The sequence below is a fragment of the Moschus berezovskii genome, chromosome 1, assembly GCF_049115385.1.
Source record: "Moschus berezovskii isolate FMDL1 chromosome 1, NW_MosBer_1.0, whole genome shotgun sequence".
Lineage (NCBI taxonomy): Eukaryota > Metazoa > Chordata > Mammalia > Artiodactyla > Moschidae > Moschus > Moschus berezovskii.
In genome coordinates, this window is record NC_142460.1 from 99,537,152 (window position 1) to 99,561,394 (window position 24,243).

The 24,243-nt window shown below is 38.2% G+C and overlaps 1 protein-coding gene across 6 annotated transcripts in view; it reads right to left on the minus strand.

Annotated features, from left to right (window-relative positions):
- The window catches only part of TP63 (tumor protein p63), a 266,209-nt gene that overhangs the window by 165,204 nt on the left and 76,762 nt on the right, over positions 1–24,243 (minus strand). For all 6 annotated transcript variants that reach the window (XM_055408027.2, XM_055408018.2, XM_055408007.2 and 3 more), the window contains exons 2-3: positions 4,462–4,590; positions 3,559–3,691 (exon numbers count right to left, since the gene is read on the minus strand). In XM_055408027.2, the coding sequence (XP_055264002.1) occupies positions 3,559–3,691; positions 4,462–4,590 (262 nt within the window). The remainder of the gene's footprint in view (positions 1–3,558; positions 3,692–4,461; positions 4,591–24,243) is intronic.

A 24,243-nucleotide genomic window follows, 5' to 3' on the forward strand; every position in this document is an offset into this window, starting at 1 on the left:
TTACTATTACATCCTGAGCTAGTCCACAATTTTGTCTTCATTTAGCTAAGGACTACCATTGTTATCTAGTCTTACCCATGTGGCCCCCATCACATGGATGCCTATGAGGATGTCGGAATGATCCTAAGTCAAGGGAAAACCCAGGATTCATGCAGAACTATACTTGTGTATATATATATATATATATATATATATATATATACACACATTGTATATAAATATATATATATTTATTAAATTTAATTAATTTTTAATTATTAATTCTATTAAAACAATGATAATAATTTCTAACTCGTGAAGTTCCAGAAAGGATTAAATAAAATATCAGATGTGTTAACCATCATCTGATATTGAAGCCTAAGAAAATTTGTAATTCAGACCTCTAAGGGGAACATTTAAATCAGTTTCAAATGGAATACTCTCAGTTTCAATGAGCACCAGCATAAATGAGCATCAACAAAAATCAATTAAAAAGAATCAACATCAGGCATATATATTCATAGCCAATGCTCAGGAAAATAAATTTGAATATAAATGAATAATCCTCTCAAACTTTTCTTAAATAATAATAACATAAAAAACAAGGCAGTGCCTTCTTAGCTAAATAAGACACTGGCCACAGGAGCAATTATATCTATGAATTTCCTTGCCTTTCTCTCCTTCTTCCTTACCCTCTTAGAAGATCACTGAATAACTTAGCTGATTCTTCCTTAGATACTCCACTAGGTTTTCTCCAAAGTTTCTTTTAGCTCCTTTGTAAAAGCACCAAAAGTAAAAGTGTTATTTGCTCAATTATGTCTGACTCTTTGTGACTCCATAGACTGTAGCCTGCCAGGACCTTCTGTCCGTGGAGTTCTCCAGGCAAGAATACTGGAGTGGGTAGCCATTCCCTTCTCCAGGGGATCTCCCCAACCCAGGGATCAAACCAGGGTCTCCTGCATCGCAGGAGGATTCTTTATCGTCTGAGCCATCAGGGAAGTCCCCAAAGCACCAAAATAAACTTCAAATGACTGAATCTTTATAACTCAAATGGCAAATCTGAGTACTTTCAAATGGAACTGGGGAAACAATGGAGGTAAAGAAGGAGCATGACACTTTTTATACTGATCTACTATAATCAAAATGGAAGGAATGCAAGAGAAGGACAGGACAGAAAGTTTTGCTGTTGTGAACGTTGAAGCAGAGAATGGTTCCCTGATCAGTGGTATTCTAGAACTTTGCAACCCAATACACTACCAACGAGCTGCAAGAAACAATTTAATTTAACTAAAAGTTACAATTAATTTCCTCGTTTGCACTAGCCATATTTCATGCGCCCAAAGGATTCACATGGCTAATGGCTACTGTGTTGAACAATACAAATATAGGACATTCTAGTCATTGAAAAAAAAATCTTTTGGACAGGGCTATCTTAAAGAGAACATTTTACCTTTTTAGATAACTTCCAAGTCTCATTTCTTATGACTTCAAAAATTCCTTAGGGCCTACTATGGGCAAAACATGGCAAAAAAATAATAATAATACTGTGCTGACAAAATATGACACTGGTCCCCTTTAGAGATACTACTACTACTACTACTACTACTAAGTCACTTCAGTCGTGTCCGACTCTGTGCGACCCTATAGACGGAAGCCCACCAGGCTCCCCCGTCCCTGGGATTCTCCAGGCAAGAACACTGGAGTGGGTTGCCATTTCCTTCTCCAATGTGTGAAAGTGAAAAGTGAAAGTGAAGTCGCTCAGTCGTGTCCGACCCTTAGCGACCCCATGGACTGCAGCCTACCAGGCTCCTCCATCCATGGGATTTTCTAGGCAAAAGAGATAGAGAAAGAAATATTGTAATATATAATATTAATATTATATAATAAGTCTTATGACTAAAATTATACCTATATTGCTTCTGTAGAATGATCTCTAATTCAGACTGGTAGAGAACAGTGATATGGAATCTTTTCCTAAAGAAGGTAAGGCAAGTTGAGGGATAGATAGGAAATGGCTAGATATGAGGTGGAAAAAAATGAGATGTTCTCAAGGAGAAAATGTCTAATAGCAAAGGAGAAACAGCATGGCACATTAAAAAACAATGTGCTTCAGTATGTGAGAAGATAATAATAATAGGAACTGTAAATGAAAATACTTCATTCTGCATTTTAAATTAAATAACTTTGACTTACTTTTATGAAAAACAGAAAATCCCTGCCTGGAGAGACTGTAAGAAGACACAGAGCACCGACCTAGGCAAACCTATCAGCATAAGAGGTGATATTATTAAATGAATTGGGACTATCCTAATTTCTAAGTCACTGTCAAACCAGAATTTATATATTTATAAATATTTATGCTTAATCATCATACATTCCCAAGCTTTGAATTACTTAACCTTGGATTTCCCTATCAGTTTCTTTTCACTAGCTCAAGGATAATTGAGAACTGAAACCATATTATGATGGAATGGGCCAATGAAGAAGTGCATTTTTCATTTATCAATTTGGTGACAAAATATCAGTGTATTTGTAAAATTACAACTTTCTATTTTTGGCCATTTCCTCTCCTTTTCTCCCACCTCCTCTTCTTCCAATATTAAAAAGTACAATCTATACAAAAAAGTATACAGTGAGAATTCCAGTAAAATCTTACATTGAATCAGAAAGGCAAGGGTATACCAAAACATATTTCATCTGTACTATTCCTTCAGATGAAGTTACCTGGTAATCGTCCCCACCTCCAAAAAAGAAAGGCATGGTACATTATAAAGTGCTCTGTTTAATCACATCAGCAGATACTCTATGACACCCCACCCTCTTTCTAGCTCTTTTAGTTTCTATTTTCCTACAGATTTTTGTTTGCTTTTATACAGGTAAAGCAGTAGGGCTTGTGGGATGAATGAATGATTAAAGAAAAAAAAAGAAAACACACCAGTTAGCATGATGGAGCACATGAATACAAGAAAGTTCACCTAAGTACCTCAGTAAAATGTTTTACTGTCCTTAACCTGTATACTCCTTAGCTGCCTAGGAGGTGTGTACATGAAAGTTCTTACCATTTTATAACTGAGGTCTAAGGTCATGAGTGACCCAGTAGGGAAGTTAAAAAGAAAAAAAGAGCCTATTTTAGATACTAGCTTCTTTCCTCTTATTCTATTACCAGGTACTTGAATCTGTGTATTTGTGTAGAATTTACTTCATCTTCCATCTTTAAAAAGGATAATTCTATAAGAAAGGCAGTTTGCCATAGAAGCAAGTGCTTTGGATACAATTCAGGACTTGACTTTGGTTCTGTCTCCACCAGCTGTGAAACTGGGAGGATCAATTCAGATAAAGAATGCAAGGAATTACTTCCAACCCCCTTCTCCACACCAATGAAAACATATACATTATAGAGAGTTGAGGCAGACTCAGAATCCACAGCTTTTAATTATTTCTCTGCTGACCACAATGACTCTCTTTCCAATGGCCTTGACCATTCAGAGTCACCTGCTTTTTTATGTGCCATGGAAGAGGTATAACAGAGACGTGGATAGCATGGCCCACAGATTTAAAGAAGAAGCCCATGCCACTCACCCACATGGGGTCACTCAGGTCCGAGTCCTGCATGCGAATACAGTCCATGCTAATCTCAATCTTGTTTGTTGCACCATTTTCTGATGGTTCATCCACAAAGTTCAAGTCAATGGGCTGAACTGAACAGATGGGTCTGCCATAAAGGAAAACAAAAGTGTGTTAGGTGTTTAAAGGGAATAACACACACTAATTCAGTTGGTAACAATGAGCTCTTTTTGCTTTAAAGTTGGCAGGGCTCATTGGTTGGAGTCAGAAACCCTCAGCATGAATTCTGGTTCAAATACTTACCAGATGTAAAACCTCTGGCATTCCAAATCTAAGTTTCATTTGTAAAGTAAAAATCTCTGCCCTCATCAAAGTATCACTAAGTGGAACACAGAATAGAAGGAATAAGTCAGAGATGTATCCTAATCATATGTGTCCCCAATACTCTGATATTGTTTCATCTTTCCCTTAATTTACTTATGTGTCCCAGCCTAATCTTAAGGAGATAATTATCCTTTTCCTAGCAAGGTATAATGAACAATAAAATTTAGTGTTTTACTTTCTCAGAGATTATTTGCAGTATAAAAGTATATGAGAGTCTTTAACCCAAAGGAATGAATTTGAGTATCAGAGAGTCATTGGAGAAGTCATTTTGGGTTAGGTAGGAGAGTCCTTCTGATCCTCCAAAATTATACCACATTGGAACAATAATGATTTTCTGGTGTTGAAAACTGAATAAATCTGTGCTGAATTTTGAACACAGAGATGCAACTGGAGAGAATAATTTTTTTCCCAATAATATCTCCTGATTTTTATTGATTCTAAAAACATGCCTTCATAAGCAGTACTTCGACTATCCACCACTACCTATTTATAACAGTTCATGTAAAACAGCTTTTTTGCTTATTTGATACTTACTGTTCCAGAAAATCCCAGATGTGCTGGAAAACCTCTGGACTGAGGAATTCACTTGTCTGTGTGCTCTGGGACATAGTGGATCGGTAATAACTTTCTTTCCAAGAGAAATGGGCTGGGGTTTCTACAAACCTTAAAAAGATAAAAATGAAACTAGGGTTACAGTTTCTATATTAACGACACAGAATATTAAAATTAAAACATAGTCAATCAAAAAGTTGAGTGAGTGAATTTTCAAAAACATGCAGGTATACACAGCAAATTTTACAAGTTAAGCAACTGGTATCTCTTTAGGCAGTGCAAGGATCCCATTTTGCTATGAAAATCAGGCAATCAAGTCTTCTATCAAAGCTCTATTTCTTTTTTTTTTTATTTTATTGGAGACAATATATTGGTTGGTGTTGCCGTACATTGACATGAATCCGCCCCGGGTGTACATGTGTTCCCTTTCTTGAAGCCCCCTCCCACTTCCCTCTTCCCCATATCCTCCCTCTAGGTCATCCCCGTGCACCAGCCCCAAGCATCCTGTATCATGCGTCGAACCTGGACTGGTGATTCATTTCACATATGATAATATACATGCTACAATGCCGTTCTCCCCAATCATCCCACCTTCACCCTCTCCCACAGAGTCCCAAAGACTGTTCTATACACCTATGTCTCTTTTGCAGTCTCGTATACAGAGTTAAGGTTACCATCTTCCTAAATTCCATATATATGCGTTAGTATACTGTATTGATGTTTTTCTTTCTGGCTTACTTCACTCTGTATAATTGGCTCCAATTTCATCCACCTCATTAAAACTGATTCAAATGCATTCTTTTTGATGGCTGAAAAATACTCCATTGTGTATATGTACCACAGCTTTCTTATCCATTCATCTGCAGATGGACATCTAGGTTGCTTCCATGTCCTGGCTATTATAAACAGTGCTGCAATGAACATTGGAGTACATGCGTTTCTTTCAATTCTGGTTTCCTCGGTGTGTATGCCCAGGAGTGCGATCGCTGGATCATATGGCAGTTCTGTTTCCAGTTTTTTGAGGAATCTCCGCACTGCTCTCCATAGTGGCTGTACTAGTTTGCATTCCCACCAACAGTGTAAGAGGTTCCCTTCTCTCCACACCTTCTCCAGCATTTATTGCTTGTAGACTTTTGGATAGCAGCCATTCTGACTGGTGTGAAATGGTATCTCATTGTGGTTTTGATTTGCATTTCTCTGATTATGAGGGATGTTGAGCATTTTTTCATGTGTTTGTTAGCCATGTTTATGTCTTCTTTGGAGAAATGTCTGTCTAGTTCTTTGGCTCAGTTTTTGATTGGGTCACTTATTTTTCTGGAATTGAGCTGCAGGGGCTGCTTGTATATTTTGGAGATTAATCCTTTATCAGTTGCTTCATTTGCTATTATTTTCTCCCATTCTGAAGGCTGCCTTTTCACCTTGCTTATAGTTTCCTTTGCTGTGCAGAAGCTTTTGATTTTAATTAGGTCCCATTTGTTTACTTTTGCTTTTATTTCCAATATTCTGGGAGGTGGGTCTTGGAGGATCCTGCTGTGATTTATGTCGGAGAATGTTTTGCCTACATTCTCCTCTAGGAGTTTTATAGTTTCTGGTCTTACATTTAGCTCTCTAATCCATTTTGAGTTTATTTTGGTGTATGGTGTTAGGAAGTGTTCTAGTTTCATTCTTTTACAAGTGGCTGACCAGTTTTCCCAGCACTACTTGTTAAAGAGACTGTCTTTTCTCCATTTTATATTCTTGCCTCCTTTGTCGAAGATAAGGTGTCCATAGGTGCGTGGATTTATCTCTGGGCTTTCTATTTTGTTCCATTGATCTATATTTCTGTCTTTATGCCAGTACCATACTGTCTTGATGACTGTGGCTTTGTAGTCGAGCCTGAAGTCCGGCAGGTTAATTCCTCCAGTTCCATTCTTCTTCTTCAAGATTGCTTTGGCTATTCGAGGTTTTTTGTATTTCCATACAAATTGTGAGATTATTTCTTCTAGTTCTGTGAAAAATATCGTTGGTAGCTTGATAGGGATTGCATTGATATATAAATTACTTTGGGTAGTATACTCATTTTCACAATATTTGTTCTTCCAATCCACGAACACGGTATATTTCTCTATCTATTAGTGTCCTCTTTGATTACTTTCACTAGTGTTTTATAGTTTTCTATGTGCAAGTCTTTTGTTTCCTTAGGTAGATATATTCCTAAGTATTTAATTCTTTTCGTTGCGACAGTGAATGGAATAGTTTCCTTAATTTTTCTTTCTATTTTCTCATTATTAGTGTATAGGAATGCAAGGGATTTCTGTGTGTTGATTTTATATCCTGAAACTTTTCTGTATTCATTGATTAGCTCTAGTAGTTTTCTGGTAGAGTCTTTAGGATTTTCTGTGTAGAGGATCATGTCATCAGCGAATAGTGAAAGTTTTACTTCTTCTTTTCCAATGTGTATTCCTTTTATGTCTTAAAAATAAAAAAAGAAAACTTGATCCTTATACATGTGAAGGAAAACATCAGCTTTCTGAGGTGATATAGTCTCCAAATCTGCATTCTATCTGCATATCTCACCTTAAACGTATGTAATTCATTTGATTATCAGTAGACTAATTTTACTCCAGGATAAACTTAGCTAAGCTCTTAATCATTACTGTTAGTATTATAAAGAGTTAAAGAAATAGTAGGATAGTCAATCATCTTAAATTTTCAAATGAATGCTTTAATAGTTTATAGTAGAAGATAATAACATTAGTTGATGGTTTTCAAGCTTACAGAGATGCACATTCATTTACTAAAGTCAGATATACAGAGAACATCTAGTATTTGTCAGGAAATTAATAAGCACTGGAAATAAAAGTAAATAAGACTGTTTCACCCACTTAAAGGTCTTGGTAAAGAAGTTAAAACAGGGGGGAAAATCTCTAATAAATGTGATAAAATGCTCATAACACTGTAAAAGCACAATGATGACATATACCATTTTGTCTGATAGATCAAGGAAAAAGCCTTAAATGATGAGAAGAAATTAGTCAGGCCAGATAAGGACTAAAGTTACAGAGTGAGCAGTCTGTGACACTATTACCCTAGTGTAAAATTTTGGGGCCAAGAATGCCAGGAGATAAAGGTGGAGAGCGACATGTTGTGACATGTTGTTTCAAAAGCTTAAATTCTTTTGGTGAGTGTTGAAGAATTTTGTATGATATTTTTAAGCAAACTTTATATTTTGAAATAATTATAGAGTCACATACAGTTATAATAAAAAATAAAGAGCATATCCATGTACCAGTTACCCAATTTTGCCCAATAGGAAGTAACATCTGACAAAACTGTCATATAATATCACAACTAGAATATTGATATTGATATGATCCTATTCAAAAATTCTAATATTGTACTTTCCTTTGTATCTATATGTGTGTATTCATTTCTATACAATTTTTATCACATACCTAGGTTAATGAAGCCATCTCTACAGTATTAAAAGATTTGAAGCATGAGTTTGACACAGAATATGTCTTACATTGATAAATCTGAAAGTTATATGGAGGAAGGATTTATAGCTTATCGGTTAATGGACAAAGGTATTTATGAGGTTGTTGTATAAGTCCAGATAAGACAGCAGGATGATAGAAGTGGGGGTAGAGAAGATGGGGACGATTTAATAATTAGTGGAAAGGTTAAATCATATATTGTTTATGTTACTGATGGAAGAAGAAGGAATAGCAGAGGCAAGGGTGACTTCAAGTTTCCAACCTCATTGAACTCAGTGGTTGATGATTCCATTAACTAAACCAGTGAATACAGTTGGAATATCTGGCTTGGAAAGAAGGGAGAGATGATGAGTTTCATCTTAGCATGTTAAGTTTGAGGTATCAATGGGATATATTAAAAGTGTAGCACACAGTTGAATAAACCTTAAACTTATGGGAGAGAAACAGGCCAGAAGCTTAGAAACAGAAATTCTCCGAATAGGGTGAAAATAATCCATGAGAACAGATGCAATGACGTAGGAAGAGCAGGTACAATGTAAAATAGTTAACCTGATGGAGATGGAAATAAGAGTGGACTATGAAAGTGTAAAATGTTCCTCCTGGGCCCATCCAGAAAATCTGTTGATAATTAGAAGAGTATCTGAAAATCCAATATCTTTACATCAAAAGAGTACATTCATTTTCTTTATTTCTTTTGGGGAAAGAATCCAGACTTGGTTGATATACTCCCAACTAGTGAGCAGAAAGGAAGCGAAATTTAATAGATCTAATACTGACTGAGAATTAAGATTTCACCCACAGGTGACACATTTGAATATGTTTCAGTTCAGTTCAGTCGCTCAGTTGTGTCCGACTCTTTGCAACCCCATGAATCACAGCACGCCAGGCCAACCTGTCCATCACCAACTCCCAGAGTTCACTCAAACTCATGTCCATAGAGTTGGTGATGCCATCGAGCCATCTCATTCTCTGTCGTCCCCTTCTCCTCCTGCCCCCAATCCTTCCCAGCATCAGTCTTTTCCAGTGAGTCAACTCATCACATGAGGTGACTAAAGTATTGGAGTTTCAGCTTTAGCATCAGTCCTTCCAATGAACACCCAGGATTGATCTCCTTCAGAATGGACTGGTTGGATCTCCTTGCAGTCCAAGGGACTCTCAAGAGTCTTCTCCAGCACCACAGTTCAAAAGCATCAATTCTTCGGCGATCAGCTTTCTTCACAGTCCAACTCTCACAACTGTACATGACCACTGGAAAAACCATAGCCTTGACTAGACGGACCTTTGTTGGCAAAGTAATGTCTCTGTTTTTTAATATACTGTCTAGGTTGGTCATAACTTTCCTTCTAAGGAGTAAGCATCTTTTAATTTCATGGCTGCAATCAGAATCCACAGTGATTTTGAATATGTTTATGTTCCTTCAAATAAGACAGAAGGAGAAAGAAGTGGAGAAAATAAAAACAATTCCTAAGCAGTGAAAAACCATAGCCTTGACTAGACGGACCTTGGAAGAAAGTTGATCGCTAAAAAATTAATGCTTTTGAACTGTGGTGCTGGAGAAGACTCTTGAGAGTCCTTTGGACTGCAAGGAGATCCAACCAATCCATTCTAAAGGAGATCAATCCTGGGTGTTCATTGGAAGGACTGATGCTAAAGCTGAAACTGCAATTCTTTGACCACCTCATGCGATGAGTTGACTCACTGGAAAAGACTCTGATGCTGGGACAGGTTGGGGGCGGGAGGAGAAGGGGACGACAGAGAATGAGATGGCTGGATGGCATCACCGACTCTATGGACATGAGTTTGAGTGAACTCCGGGAGTTGGTGATGGACAGGGAGGCCTGGCGTGCTGTGATTCATGGGGTCGCAGAGAGTCGGACATGACTGAGCAACTGAACTGAACTGAACTGAAGCAGTGAAAAAAAATGGAGGCAAACAAATGTATGAATTATTCAAACTCCAAAATGTAAAGAAACTGTCATATGGATTATCCTGTACATGGACCCACAAGCACACCCCTAATATCCAAAGACTTTAACACCATGATTGGTAACCTGACAGCCAGGTGAGTACTAAAAAGTAAATTCAGCAGCATGAAGTAGATTCTCAGTGATGTTCAGTGTGTGACATTTAATATGAAAAAGTACGTTTTTTCTTAAAGATGGCAGAAATGTAGGTATAGTTTCTAAGAGACTGATAGTTAACATAACCTAGATCTTAAATAACAGACAGTATGGGAGCTCAGAAGTTAGACACTGTCACTTCCCTCTGAAGCAGAGAGAAAAAAATATCATTGACTCCATAGTCACTTAGGATTTCTACTTCTTTTACTATTTCTACATGGAAGTTCTGGTTTCTCTCATGTTTACTCTGATATTCCTTTGTTTCGTATTTTCCCTTTAGTTTCTCTTTGATTTCTAAAAATACCTTCCCTGTATCTCTGATGTTACAGCTAACCAGCTCCATCACCTTGAAAATGCCCCTCAGTTGTGTGAGCTTCAGTTTTCTTGAATGTTACATAAAAAGCATCATCTCTACTCTGCTGCCTTTCAAATGCCTGCCCAGTCCTCGGTGTTCTCCAGTCCACAGTGGATCCTGGTTGCTTATTTGAAATAAAATTTTTCTTTAAATTTTCTTGGCCTCTTGTTGCATCTCGCAAATGCTAGCTTTTTACTTGTGTAACAATTATGACAAAGAATTATAAATAATTGAAGGCTAAGCCTAGATCTCTCACCTTTGCAGTTTGATATCTCCTTGAGGTTAGAGTGGAATGAACATGGGTATTGGAGTAAGACAGACTTGGGTTCAAATCTCAATTTTACTGTTGACATTCTATGAAGCCATGGCCATGCTACTTAGTATTTCTGTACCATACATTTTACAACTATGCTTCCTTCACAAAGTGGTTGAAGGCCTTACTTGAAAGGCTTACCTATAGAAAATGTGTTATACGTTTTTCTTACACAAGCAATGATTGTGTTTATATAATCAATACACTGATTCTATTAGATCAAATAATATATAATTTGTATCCAGGCAATACTTACTGAACTAAGCTACCTAAATAGTGTATTTGAAAGGTTTGTTAAAGTTGCAAAAGTGTCACACAGACGTATTGGTAATTAAATTGAAATCATCCCTCATTTCAATTCAGTTCAAATCTTGCATTCTGTATCTGTATCCTTGGACCAAAACAACGCCCCTATCACCTCTCACTTTTTTCTAGGTCACCTTTGTCTCAGGCTTGCAACATTAAATTGGGCAGCTTCCTCCCTCATGGCCTCAGCATTAACAGGACTTTATTTAAAAAGATGAGGGTGGGGTGTGGTACAGATTGATGGTTATCAAATTATTTCATGAAACCCTAGGTGCCTCAGTGTATTCACATATGTAAAGAAATGGCCATATCAGTAGATCTCCAGAAACATATTTGTCCTTAATACAATGAAGTTTGACTTTTGTCTGTTTTCCATGTATTAGGGCTCTGAGCAAGATTTCATTTGAAGAAAGGATTCTGTTAAAAAAAAAATCAATTGTCTAGGTTTGAGGATCTCCAGGTTCATGGGGTCACAAAGAGTTGGACACGACTGAGCAACTGAACTGAACCGAGGGTCTCTCTTCTGCAAACCCAGTATTGACTTCTATTTGTGAATAAACATGCAAAATATTTTTGAGAGAAAGGAAGGGATGTGATCAGCTAGTATCAGGAAGAATGAAGTAAGTCCTACCTATCTTCCAATGTTCTACCTTTGGGTGAAATTTCTGTATTAATTCAGGGCTTCCCTTGGGGACTTCCCTGGTGGCTCAGAGGTTAAAGAGTCTGCCTCCAATGCGGGAGACCTGGGTTCGATCGCTGGGTCGGGAAGATCCCCTGGAGAAGGAAACAGTAACCCACTCCAGTATTCTTGCCTGGAGAATCCCATGGACGGAGAAGCCTGGTAGGCTACAGTCCACAGGGTCACAGAGTCAGACACGACTGAGCGACATCACCTCACCTCACCTCACCTGGTGGTTCAGTGATAAAGAATCTGCCTACCAATCAATTCAGGACACACGGGTTCAACCCCTGGGAGCCTCAGGAGCAGTCCAAATCACAAAATTTCTTTTGTATTTTTAGTTCAGAAACATTACTCTGCTTTCAGTTTACTCTGCTATTATCACTATTAATTGTCATGCTTAATTTTAAGGATGCTGAAGAGCACCTTGATGTCTTTTGGCAAACTGCCTCTTTATTGAATCCAACAGTGCCCAAGAGCCCTGGAGGAGTAAATTTATTCAAATACTTGAGGTAAACTCACTTCCTGGAAGTCACCCACATAATCTAAATCGGGCCCAGTAAGAACTTTTTTTTGGAAGGAAATATTTTCTTTTCAACTTGATGTTGAAAAATGACCAGTCTGTTCCTTCTCTTAAAGTCAAACCCTCCAGCTTCACTTTTGACAAACAAAGCTTAAATGGATAAGGGGAAAGGGTGGGAGAGATAATTTAGGAGTTTGGGGTTAACATACATACACTGCTACATACCAAATAGATAACCACCAAGGACCTACTGTATAGCATGCCCCAACCCCCAAAGTCTCTCATTAGAGTCAGTGTATCTAATGTCAATTCACCAGTTTTTAACTCTGAGGTGATCTTTCCCTCTCTTAAGTTCTGAATCCTAAGACTCATATTTTGTGCCCTTCTTTCAATCATAGGCATTTGCTGTCTTAAAGGTAAGGTTTCTCTGATTTATAGAGATACATCGTTTCTTACATTTCCAATTCCCACTGAAATTTCTTCCTACCTTCATTTCACTTGTCAGAATTCTCTTCTAACCTGCATATAATCATCAGTCTTCCCCAGACAGCATTTTTATCAGGCCACTTTTTCCTGTCTCAGAACTTGCAGTCACTCATCTTTGTGCCTGGACAAAACCTAATCAGCTCTGGCCCGTCATCTCTTTATTCTTCTGAGAAGACCCTTTTTCTAAAATACTCAGCCAGCTGTATTCTACATCTTGCTTGTTTTCAGCCAAGAATCTTTTCAGATCATGATCTCTTATACTCCACTATCTTCCCACAAGCTTTGCTGCTTACATTTACCAACATTCAGTAGAAAACTCAGCTCAGAAGGGCTACTGCAATTGACTGAATGTTTGTGTCTATCGCAAAATCCATATTTTGAAACTTTTTGGAGGTGAGGTCTTGGGAGGCGATTAGGTAATGATGGTAAAGTCCTCATGAATGGAATTAGTTCCCTTAAAAAGAGGTTCCACAGAGTTCTCTTGCCCCTTTCACTATGCGAAGTTAGCAATCTATGAACAAGGAAGTGCGACCTCATCAGACATCAAACCTGCTAGTGCCTTGATCTTGGACTTACCAGATCCCAGAACTGTGAGAAATAAGTTTCGGTTGTTAATAAGCCATTTGGTGGTATTTTGTTATAGCTGCTGGATGGGTTAATCCAGTGACGATATTTCTTTTGTTTGTTTGAATTCATTTCCTCAATTTGGCACACTTCAAGTACTTTTACCTTAGTTGCTGCTAAGTCACTTCAGTCGTGTCCGACTCTGTGCGACCCAATAGACGGCAGCCCACCAGGCTCCCCCGTCCCTGGGATTCTCCAGGCAAGAACACTGGAGTGGGTTGCCATTTCCTTCTCCAATGTGTGAAAGTGAAAAGTGAAAGTGAAGTCGCTCAATCGTGTCTGACTTGTAGCGACCCCATGGACTGCAGCCTACCAGGCTCCTCCGTCCATGGGATTTTGTTAATTCTATTATAATTTACTCATGTTGAAATGGCATTGCCCCAGCTAACAAGTAAGGAACTGGAAGTCAAGAACCACGTTATTAATTTCCTGGTTCTTTACAACACAGAGTTATAGAACAACAATAACAGTGACCAAAAAAAAAAAAAAAGGAATTGACTTTATTTCTCAGCATCTATACTTTCTATAAATGAGGACTCACAGGGGTTTTATTGATAGTCCCACATGAGTATAAAGGTCTAGAAGGACTGTGGGGAAATGGAATCAGAGGAATTTTCTTAATATTGAGGAATGCACTAGATTGAATTTAGACAAATAAATTCACTAAAATCATTCTATGAACTTCTATATATTTTTTTCAATCACTTATCTGCAACTTTATTATATATTTATTGGTCTATTGACAGTTCTCCATCAGAATGCAAAGTCATTGGGAGCAACCATTGCCTTGTTCACTTCTGCATCCCCAGAACCTATTACAGCATCTGGAAATACAGGCTTCCACTGCTTTCCGAAAATATCTCATTCCTATGAAAACTTTCATAAGGTTTCATAAGCAAAGAATATCCTTTCCTTTCTGAAAGTTCTTGTTATGCCACTTTGCCATTACTAAAGAACTATGTTAGTGCTGGTTTTCATGAAAGAAATCTAAAGACTTTTTTTTTTTGCTTTAAAGAAAAAAGCCATAGGGACTTTCCTGGTGGTGGTCCAGTGGCTAAAACTCCATGCTCCCAATGACAGGGGCCCACGTTCAATCCCTGCTCAGGGAACCAGACCCTGCATGCTGCAACAAAGACACAGATTAGACAAATAAATTAACAAACAAAAATATTTTTAAGAAAAGAAGAAAGTCATTGCCATACCGGTGTAGGTATTTTTGTACCCCTCTCCTACCACTTCCCCCAAATTCCTAATATTTCAATGTTGGCTATTGCCTTAGCTCTACTTGAGAGATGTGAGAAAATTATAGTTATGAATGATTAAGAAACTTCCACAGTATAGTCTCCCAAGACATAAAATTGCCTGAATATGTCTTTGTATCCCTACAAGTACCAGAATACCTGATATAATAATATAGCATTTATAAACATTTGATGAATGAGTGAATGGCCTTGGTTCATGCAAACTAGCATAGTTAGTATACAAATACAGATCAGATTGACTCTGAAGTCTTCACTCTTTATGACAAATCACAAAGATTTCTAAAGGAGGGAAGTGGATGTTTTTTAGTAATACAAGAGACAAAAAAAAATTTAAAACCAATAATGGAAACAAAGAGACAAGTATATCCTCAGAAGCCCTGAGGACTTTGCTGTAATGATAAAACCCAATGAATAAGATTTTCAGTGGTAACTCTGAGTCATCAAGCATTTTCATGGCACACACTTTCTTGGTTTGGTGGTGGTCTGACTCTTATGACCCCATGGACTGTAGCCTGCCAGGCTCCTCTGTCCATGGGATTCTCCTGGCAAGAATATTAGAGTGGGTTGCCATTTCCTTCTCCAGGGCACCTTCCCAACCCAGGAATCAAACCCAGGTCTCCTGTACTGTAGGCAGATTCTTTACCAACTGAGCTACGAGGGAAGCCCTATTCTTGGTTTAGAAGGACAACAGAGTATGTATGCCTTATTTTCAGAAATATCTACATTACAATATAAAAAGGAAAAAATACTATTTAAACAGTTTATCTAAAAAACTCACCTACATGGAATGATATATTTTCTAAGGGATCCTTGTAGATAAGTTTTGTTTTTTGCTAAATCATTATGGCCCTTTGTTGTTCCTGTCTGATCAGAATCACATCTTTTGTTAGAGTCTAGTTTTTTATTTAGTTTCCATTGAGTGGTTGGTTGTTTGAGATAAGAATGTCATTTATTTCAGTTTTTGTCTTATGTGGCTTCACAGTATAGCAGAGTATCTGGTACAAGGGTGGGGTGGAGGCCAAGTCAATACTTACTGAAGTAAGTATTTGGAAAGTTGGAGTAAAAATAGCAATGCCAATATCTAGAGCAGAAATAGTTAATATTTGATTGCAGCTATAACTTTACTTTCACTTTTCACTTTCACACATTGGAGAAGGAAATGGCAACCCACTCCAGTGTTCTTGCCTGGAGAATCCCAGGGAAGGGGGAGCCTGGTGGGCTTCCGTCTATGGGGTCACACAGAGTCGGACACGACTGAAGTGACTTAGCAGCAGCAGTAGCATGGGCAAGGTACTCTGCAACATACTTGGCATATTTTAATTTTCATGATATCATGTAAATACCAATATTACCCCATTTTCCAAAAGAAAATTGAAACCTATTCATGCTTTTCCTCAAGATCAGATGGGAAGATGGCAACTCAACAGGTCTTAAGGATTTGACTTCAGAGGCTCTGTTCTGTTATTTACAAAGCCAGTCATTTGGGGAAAGTTATTCTGCCTCTCTGAGCCTCAATTTCCATATCTGTCACAGTGAAAAGAGAAGAGTACCTATCTCTCATGGAGAGGAAAGGCCTCGGATCCTGATTTTAGGAGGTTATTCCACTTCCCAGCAAGGAGCAGTAAGTGCAGCACTTCACTGCTCTACAGACTCACTGGTTTGTATTTGGAAAATACAGAGTCTCTGTCCATACCTCCAAGAGATTCTAGTTCAGATAATCTGGAGTGAGGTCCAGGAATCTACACTTTAACAAAACTGCACATGAAAACAGACAGCTTTGCAATTCACCTGAAATCTATTCCGTTGCTGCTGCCACTGCTGCTGTGAGTCACTTCAGTCGTGTCCGACTCTGTGCAACCCCATAGACGGCAGCCCACCAGGCTCCCCCGTCCCTGGGATTCTCCAGGCAAGAACACTGGAGTGGGTTGCCATTTCCTTCTCCAATGCATGAAAGTGAAAAGTGAAAGTGAAGTCGCTCAGTTGTGTCTGACTCCTAGCGACCCCACGGACTGCAGCCTGCCAGGCTCCCCCGTCCCTGGGCTTTCCCGGGTAAGAGCACTGGAGTGGGGTGCCAGTACCTTCTCCGTATTCCGCTGCAGTTGTTATCAAAAATAGAGCACCTTGAGAAATCTGCATTTTCTCCAAATCTGTATCCTTAAATAGGTATTATCACAGTCTTATTCACTAAGAATTTTTTTATCACTTGAGTAAAACAGTATGGTATAATAATTATAATTACTATTATAGAACACATAGCACACGTTAGGCATTGTTCTAAATGTTTTATGGACAGCAATGTTTGTAATCTACCCAATTACCCATAATGAAGTGGACTATCATTACCCTCATTTTAGAGATGAGGGGACTGAGGCACACAGACGACTAATAAGTTCCCCAAAGATGCACGCTTGATAAGAGAGGGCAGCAGGCTCTGCAGGCGGTGCTGTTTACCGTCACCCTGTGAGGACTCTACCAGGACAGAGGTCAGAGCCCCAGCTTACCGGTGATCTTAGGCAAGTCTCTGACCCTCTATGGCATTCACAGTCCTCCTCTGTGAAGTGAGGAGGCTTACACTGATGATCTCTAAGGTCCTCTGGGTCCAAAATTCTATTATTCATTCGACAGGAGGTTTTTGACCTCGTTATCTGACGGACCAAGGCCTTAGAAATTCTGACTGTAAAACACTCCCGGTTCTAGAACTGTCCCATTATTATCTTTACCTGCCAAATCAAAAAAACTTCTTTCTGAGTAATCTGTCCTTTGCCATTCCTTCTTGCTGAGGAAACCAAATATTCTTCAACCCAGAGCCTGTAGATCTGTCTTTGCAGTTTCCTTTGAAGCCCTGAAACCTTTGCTTAATCAGGCTAGCAGAGTGCTTCCACCTGAGTCCATTTGAATCTCATTACCCTCCCCAGTAGGCCTCTAGCCTCTTGTTCTTTTTTCCTCTCCTCTTGAGAAACAGCCCTCTTCTAGCCTAATTCATCCTCAGTAACATCTCTCCAAACTGTCCACCTTACCTCTCCACTTGTGTGCTGCTGGCCCATTTGAGGCTGAAACTTTCAGCTTCTTTTACTCTTGTATTTCTCAAACCTGGTTACACAATATAAGACATGAGATGCTCAAAATATAGATAGATGGGCACTCCTGCAAACCAATTAAATCCAGACTCAGAAGAGTGGAATCTGGCCAGGAGTACTATTTAAAAATTCAAGAGTTCCACAAGAGCTGCTAACGGGACGCATTGATTAAGAACGATTGGCATCTAGCTCCAGGGATTCTACAGTAGGGAAAATAAGCAAATCAGAATCACCTGGGCTGCTGGCTGACCCTGACTCCTAGAGAGAGAAGTCTGGACATGCAAAGCAAACAAGGGGACCAGCCTACAGGAGGTCTAGAGAAACTCCTTCAGGAAGCAAAGTTCTAGCTGAACCTCTAAAGCAAGATGGTTCACTACACTCTCCTGTCATCCATCTTCACAGAATAACCCAAAGCTCCTATTGCATCTTGCTCCAAGTTAACATTTCTAATCATAAAGAGCAATCCAGAGGAAAAAGCACTCAAGGGTAATATGCATATTCTTTTTGTTGCTGTGGACTAACTGGCTGGATAACTTTGGGGGAAACCCCTTTTTCTTGCAAGTCTTGATTTTCCCCCATATGTAAAGGAAGGTTATTGGATTACTAGATAATCACCCAGCTTCCTTCCTATTTTATTATTCTACTATTTTAAGGCCCCAACCCTATTGTTCCTTGACTATTATACAACCAGTTTTGCTACATTCAGCTGACACCAGGCTTTGACACAAAGCTATTTCTGACCCTTGGGGAAGACCGCCCACTGCAAAGACTTTGTGCCTCAATTTCCCTCACTATGGACAAAGGTATCATCTTGAATTTTCAAATGAATGCTTTAATAGTTTATAGTAGAAGATAATAACATTAGTTGATGGTTTTCAAGCTTACAGAGATGCACATTCATTCACTAAAGTCAGATATACAGAGAACATCTAGTATTTGTCAGGAAATTAATAAGCACTGGAAATAAAAGTAAATAAGACTGTTTCACTCACTTAAAGGTCTTGGAAAGAACCACTGCTGCCCCAACTGCAGTTCAGGCCTCCCCTCCAGAAAAATCTTCCTTCTCTGTGCTCTCTGATAGCATCCCCTTCTGATAACAATCACCTCCTTTACTTCTGGGCCTCCCACTTCCTATAGGCAGCCTGCCTTCTTGAATGGGACTTGGAGAGACCAACCTTGTCTATGGACAGGCCCTTTCTCTCCCCCTGCAGCTGCCCAGGACTGCTTAGAAGGTGGTTACAGAGTGGTGGCAATTTTGCCAGGTGAGCCTTTGGTATTTGCTTGCTTTGTCCTAGTGTGAGAGGGTCAAGTCTATGAGGAGGTGCTGGAATGGTGAATGTGAAGCAGAGAAGTGGTAGTTGGGGTCTCTCCCTTTCCTCTCCCTGCCCTCTTCCAGTCTTTAATGAAGAGGGACTTCACTTTCACTTTTCACTTTCACACATTGGAGAAGGAAATGGCAACCCACTCCAGTGTTCTTGCCTGGAGAATCCCAGGGACGGGGGAGCCTGGTGGGCTTCAGTCTATGGGGTCACACAGAGTCGGACACGACTGAAGTGACCTAGCAGCAGCAGCAGCAGCATACTATATAAAGGAGTTGAAGGGAGAATGGCTTCTGAGGCTGTCTACAATGATACCCTTGCTGGGTACTGTGTATAAATATGTATATTTTACAAATAATTGCAATAAACTTAAGCTAATAATGGTAATAAAAATCATAAAGGTAATATTTGACTGGATTTAAAAAAAAATAAAATCAAGAATGTTGATGGATTTTTAGTAGCCTAGATTTTCCTTCTTTGCCCTAGTTCTTAATTCTGAATTTGGGAATGGAAGAAGGAATAAAAGGAAGAACTAACTAATTAAGCATGGGTAGTTTGATCAATCTGCAAAATAAAGTGCTCTGAATCAGAGGAGACAGTGTTAAAAATGGAAACTGTAGTTTGAGCTTGCTGGGGTAGGGGGATTTGGGATAGCAAAAAAGATGAACACAGTGTAATATGTGAAAATGTGGGAAGAATAAAGAAGAAAGGAACTTGCCATTCAAGGTTATGGATTGTGTCTTCTTTAATATCCTTCTAGAGACAATAAATGAGAATTTTAAGAAATGAAATGAATAAAAATTCTTTTAAGTTCTACTTGATGACCCTGTGCTTCTTAAATAACATCCCACTTAGAGATCAAATCCATGCTGGTCATAGACAAAAATAAAAGAAATGAAAATGATATTAAAGGCATTTATCTAAATTTCAAGAAAGATTTCAAAAACAGTAAGAAAAGAAGAGGTCATAATTCCATAGAAAAAGACTCTCAAAGGAAATTTTACTTAAGAAAAATGGAAGTGTCTCATCTACAAAAGAGGTCTATAAACTACTATCTACAAATCTACCCTTGTCTGTAAATGAAGGTTTTGGAGCAGAGCCCTGTTTCGGTGCAATATATGGACAATGTCACACCACTCTGCCAGAGTTGAGAAACTGTGACAGAGGCTGTGGGGCCTGCAAGGCTGACAATATTTACTATTTGACCTTTTACAAGAAAATTTTGCTGACCCAGACCTACAAAATAAAATTTTAACTGCATAATCCTCAATATTTCAAGTTATAAAGGGGAGATGGGGTAAGTGCATATCAGATAGAATGTTTATAAAAATGATGTGAGGACATAACAGGATTTCAGATGAATTAGACTTGAAAGAGCACCTCTGAAGTGTGAAGTGCGGGCGCATAACCAAGGGAGGACGGGTGAGCCTGCTGGGGGCTGCACACACAGATTAGGAAACCAAGGGCTCAGAATAAGCCGAGTGCCCTCCTTCAGCCCCCAAAAGCTACAGATACGTTTTAAATTAGGTGATAAGCACAAATTAAAAAATATATATATTACCAGGAGGAGTACAGTTTCTCTAGGTACAAGTCCCCTCACTGCCACCAAACCAATTCAGAAAACTTTTATTTTTTCAATAACCATTTTTTGAAATATAAATTACAATTTTGTGTTAGTTTCTACTGTACAGCAAAGTGATTCAGCCATATATACATATATATGTATTATTTTTGATTTTTTTCCACTATAGGTTATTACAAGACATTTAATTAGTTTTCTGTGCTATACAGTAAGTCCCTGTTTATCTATTTTATACATATTAGTGTGTATACGTTAGTCATCAAAACACTGTTTTCTATGGACTGGTTTTTCCCTTTTGCACCTATGGGTTTTGTCTTTGCCACTATTTTTTTCTTGACCACCCTCTTCAATTCTAGCAATTGAGAAACCTTCCTTTTCTCATTCAATCACATCCATGGCTGAGAGACTGGAGAAGGCAATGGCACCCCACTCTAGTACTCTTGCCTGGAGAATCCCATGGATGGAGGAGCCTGGTGGGCTGCAGTCCATGGTGTTGCGGAAAGTCAGACACGACTGAGCGACTTCGCTTTCACTTTTCACTTTCATGCATTGGAGAAGGAAATGGCAACCCACTCCAGTGTTCTTGCCTGGAGAATCCCAGGGATGGTGGAGCCTGGTGGGCTGCCCTCTATGGGGTCGCACAGAGTCGGACAAGACTGAAGCGACTTAGCAGCAGCAGCATGGCTGAGAGACATCCACGTTCTTCATAAGGAACATTTAAATAAGAGATATTTGTTTATCTAAATCCTTCCCATATTTCTGTTTATGTTAAATATGCCTCTTTCACAGCTGTCTGCAACAGCTGCTTTTTCCCCCTCTCTGATAAGAAATTCAAGGTAAATTTTAAAAGTATTTCCACATTCAGTCTCAGATTCATAGATTCTCTGTCCCCATGGAAAGCCAAATCACTCTTAATTGGCTGATTTCAAAATGGTATGTTTCTTTAACCATGTGATTATTTTCTCTAGTAGATTTCTAAATAATACAGCAAGGATCTTTTACGTAGCCTGTTCAATGTCATTTACACAGTATTCTCAGGTTTATTTTTCCCTGTAAAAATTTTGTTTCAAAATAAACATAAGATCACTCTTATTCTGGGAGTTTGTGTTTTCTTCAGTCATGGCTTTCGGGTCACTGCAAAGTTGTCTCTGGGTATTTCTTCCAGACACTTGGAAATCAATGTTTTTGAAGTCCATTTCTAGATCTGCTTATGACAGATCCTTGTAGTTTATTTTCTTATAAATTAGCACTTTCTGTTATTCCAACATGCATAACCTACCATCTAATTATCCCCTTGTGTTTTTAATCTGCATTTAATGATTTTTGATTTTAGCTTCCTGGCGCCTGAGGGAAAAAGCAGATACAAAGAGCATTCTCCTTTTCTATATTAATACATTTTTTAACTTGTTCCCTTGCATATAATATATTCATTTTCTTCTACTAGTTCTTTGTCTTCCCTTTCCAAACTTAAGGTTGAGACTGACTTTTGGAAAGAGAAAACTTTCTCTTTGGAAACAGAAAGGACACTCAGTCGTGTCCCACTTTTTGCAATCCCATGGACTGTAGCCTGCTCAGCTTCTCTGTCCATGGAATTCTCCAGGCAAGAGTACTGGAGTGGGTTGCCTTTTCCTTCTCCAGATGATCTTCCGTATTCAGGGACTGAACACAGGTCTCTTGCATTGCAGGCAGATTCTTTACCAACTGAGCCAATGGATCCAATTTCAAGTTAACAGGAAAACAAAACAGAAAAAATTACTCTAAAGAAAGGGACTTATCCAGTGCAGGACACTTATCCTCAGACCTAATTCCCAAATTTTATAGAAACAATAAAGAGTTTAGGAATTGGACAATCATGATTACTTTTGATTAATGAAACTAACCACATTTAACAGCATATTTGTCACCCTGACTTCAGATATTCTCTGTGACCTGCAGGCTTGTGAGGTCATGTTGTTAGTGTATTGAGCTTAGGAAAATTTAAATTCAGCTTATTTGTGTTTAAAAAGCTATAGCTACAGTTATATGAAAGTACTGTATCTGTTTTCATTTATTTCATCCAAATCCTTCTAGAAGCAGTAAACTGTTATCTCTACTTATGAACCCCATATCTTTGTTTTCAAAAACTTTATTCATTTATTTATTTTTGAAAGTTATTACCTTTGTCACAAGTATTACAATGACACTCTGTCTCAAACGAATACATGATTCGATCTGTATGAAGGATAATACTTAATGCATCTTTATTATGAGATTATCTATAATTGGCCCACATAAGAGTAGGTATTTGTGTGTTAGGAAGGTTATTGAATAGTAGTAATAATTATTTAATTTTAAAGATGCTGAAACGTGGAAGTAGCTTTAATGCAGAAAACATTGTGTGTGCATGTCCACATTTGTTGATTTAGTACATGTGTACAGTTATATTTCAGAGGTTATCATGATCTGTGGTTTGAAATGGAGCTAATGATACTTGGAGATTCTTACAACTCTTTCTGGGAGGAAAAAAGTGGAATGGTAGGTAGATGGACAGAAGAAAAATTTCAAAAAATATAGATTAGTGTCACAATGGGAAAAGAATGTGAATGTGATCACTGTTATTTTTGGGGGTCATTTTCAAAGGTTCACCTTCAAAATTCAAGTTATCATAACATTACTCAGTCTAGTCACAATAAAAGCCATAGCTTTCTTGCATCTCCAGTGTGTTTAGTGATATTAAAGCTGAAAAGTCCGTTTTCTTTTTTTTTTAATTGAAAGATAATTGCTTTACAGAATTTTGTTGTTTTCTGTCAAACCTCAACATGAATCAGCCATAGGTATTAAAATTCAAAATAACTGAGGAAGGACATAAAATGTTCAAATGATCACATTGTTTCCATAATGTGTCCAAAGTCCAGTGACTGAGAATTTGAGAAAACATTTAGAATGTAAACTCATTATAACAAAATGTTCACTGCAGCACTATTTACAATAGACAAGACATGGAAGCAACCTAAATGTCCACTGATAGATGAATGGATAAAGATGTGGTTAAACATACAGTAGACTATTACTCAGCCATAAAAAGGATGAAATAATGCCATTTGCAGCAACATGGATGAGCCTAGAGATTAGCATACTAAGTGAAGTCAGTCAGACAGATATATCACTTATATGTGGAATTTTAAAAAATAATACAAATGAACTTATATACAAAACAGAACTAGACCTACAGATATAGAAAACAAACTTATGGTTACCAAGGGGGAAAAGGATAGGAGGATAAAATAGGAGTCTGGGATTAACATACACATACTTCTATATATAAAAGAGTTAACCAACAAGAACCGTCTGTATAGTGCAGGGAACTATGCTCAATGATTTGTAATAACCTATATTTTATAATACATATAATAATGGATACCTGAATCACTTTGCTATACATCTGAAACCAACACAACATTGTAAATCAATTATACTTCAATAATAAAATAAAAGTGGCAAAATATATATTCATGAAAGGGAGCATTATACATAAAAGGGAGCTATCCAATACAATTAAAGATACAGAACCTAAAGTTCCACAGGTCCATAACAGGAGCCTGGAACACTAGTAGGAACAGGAATTTGGGAATTCTGGGTTTGCTACAATACAGATGGTTGACC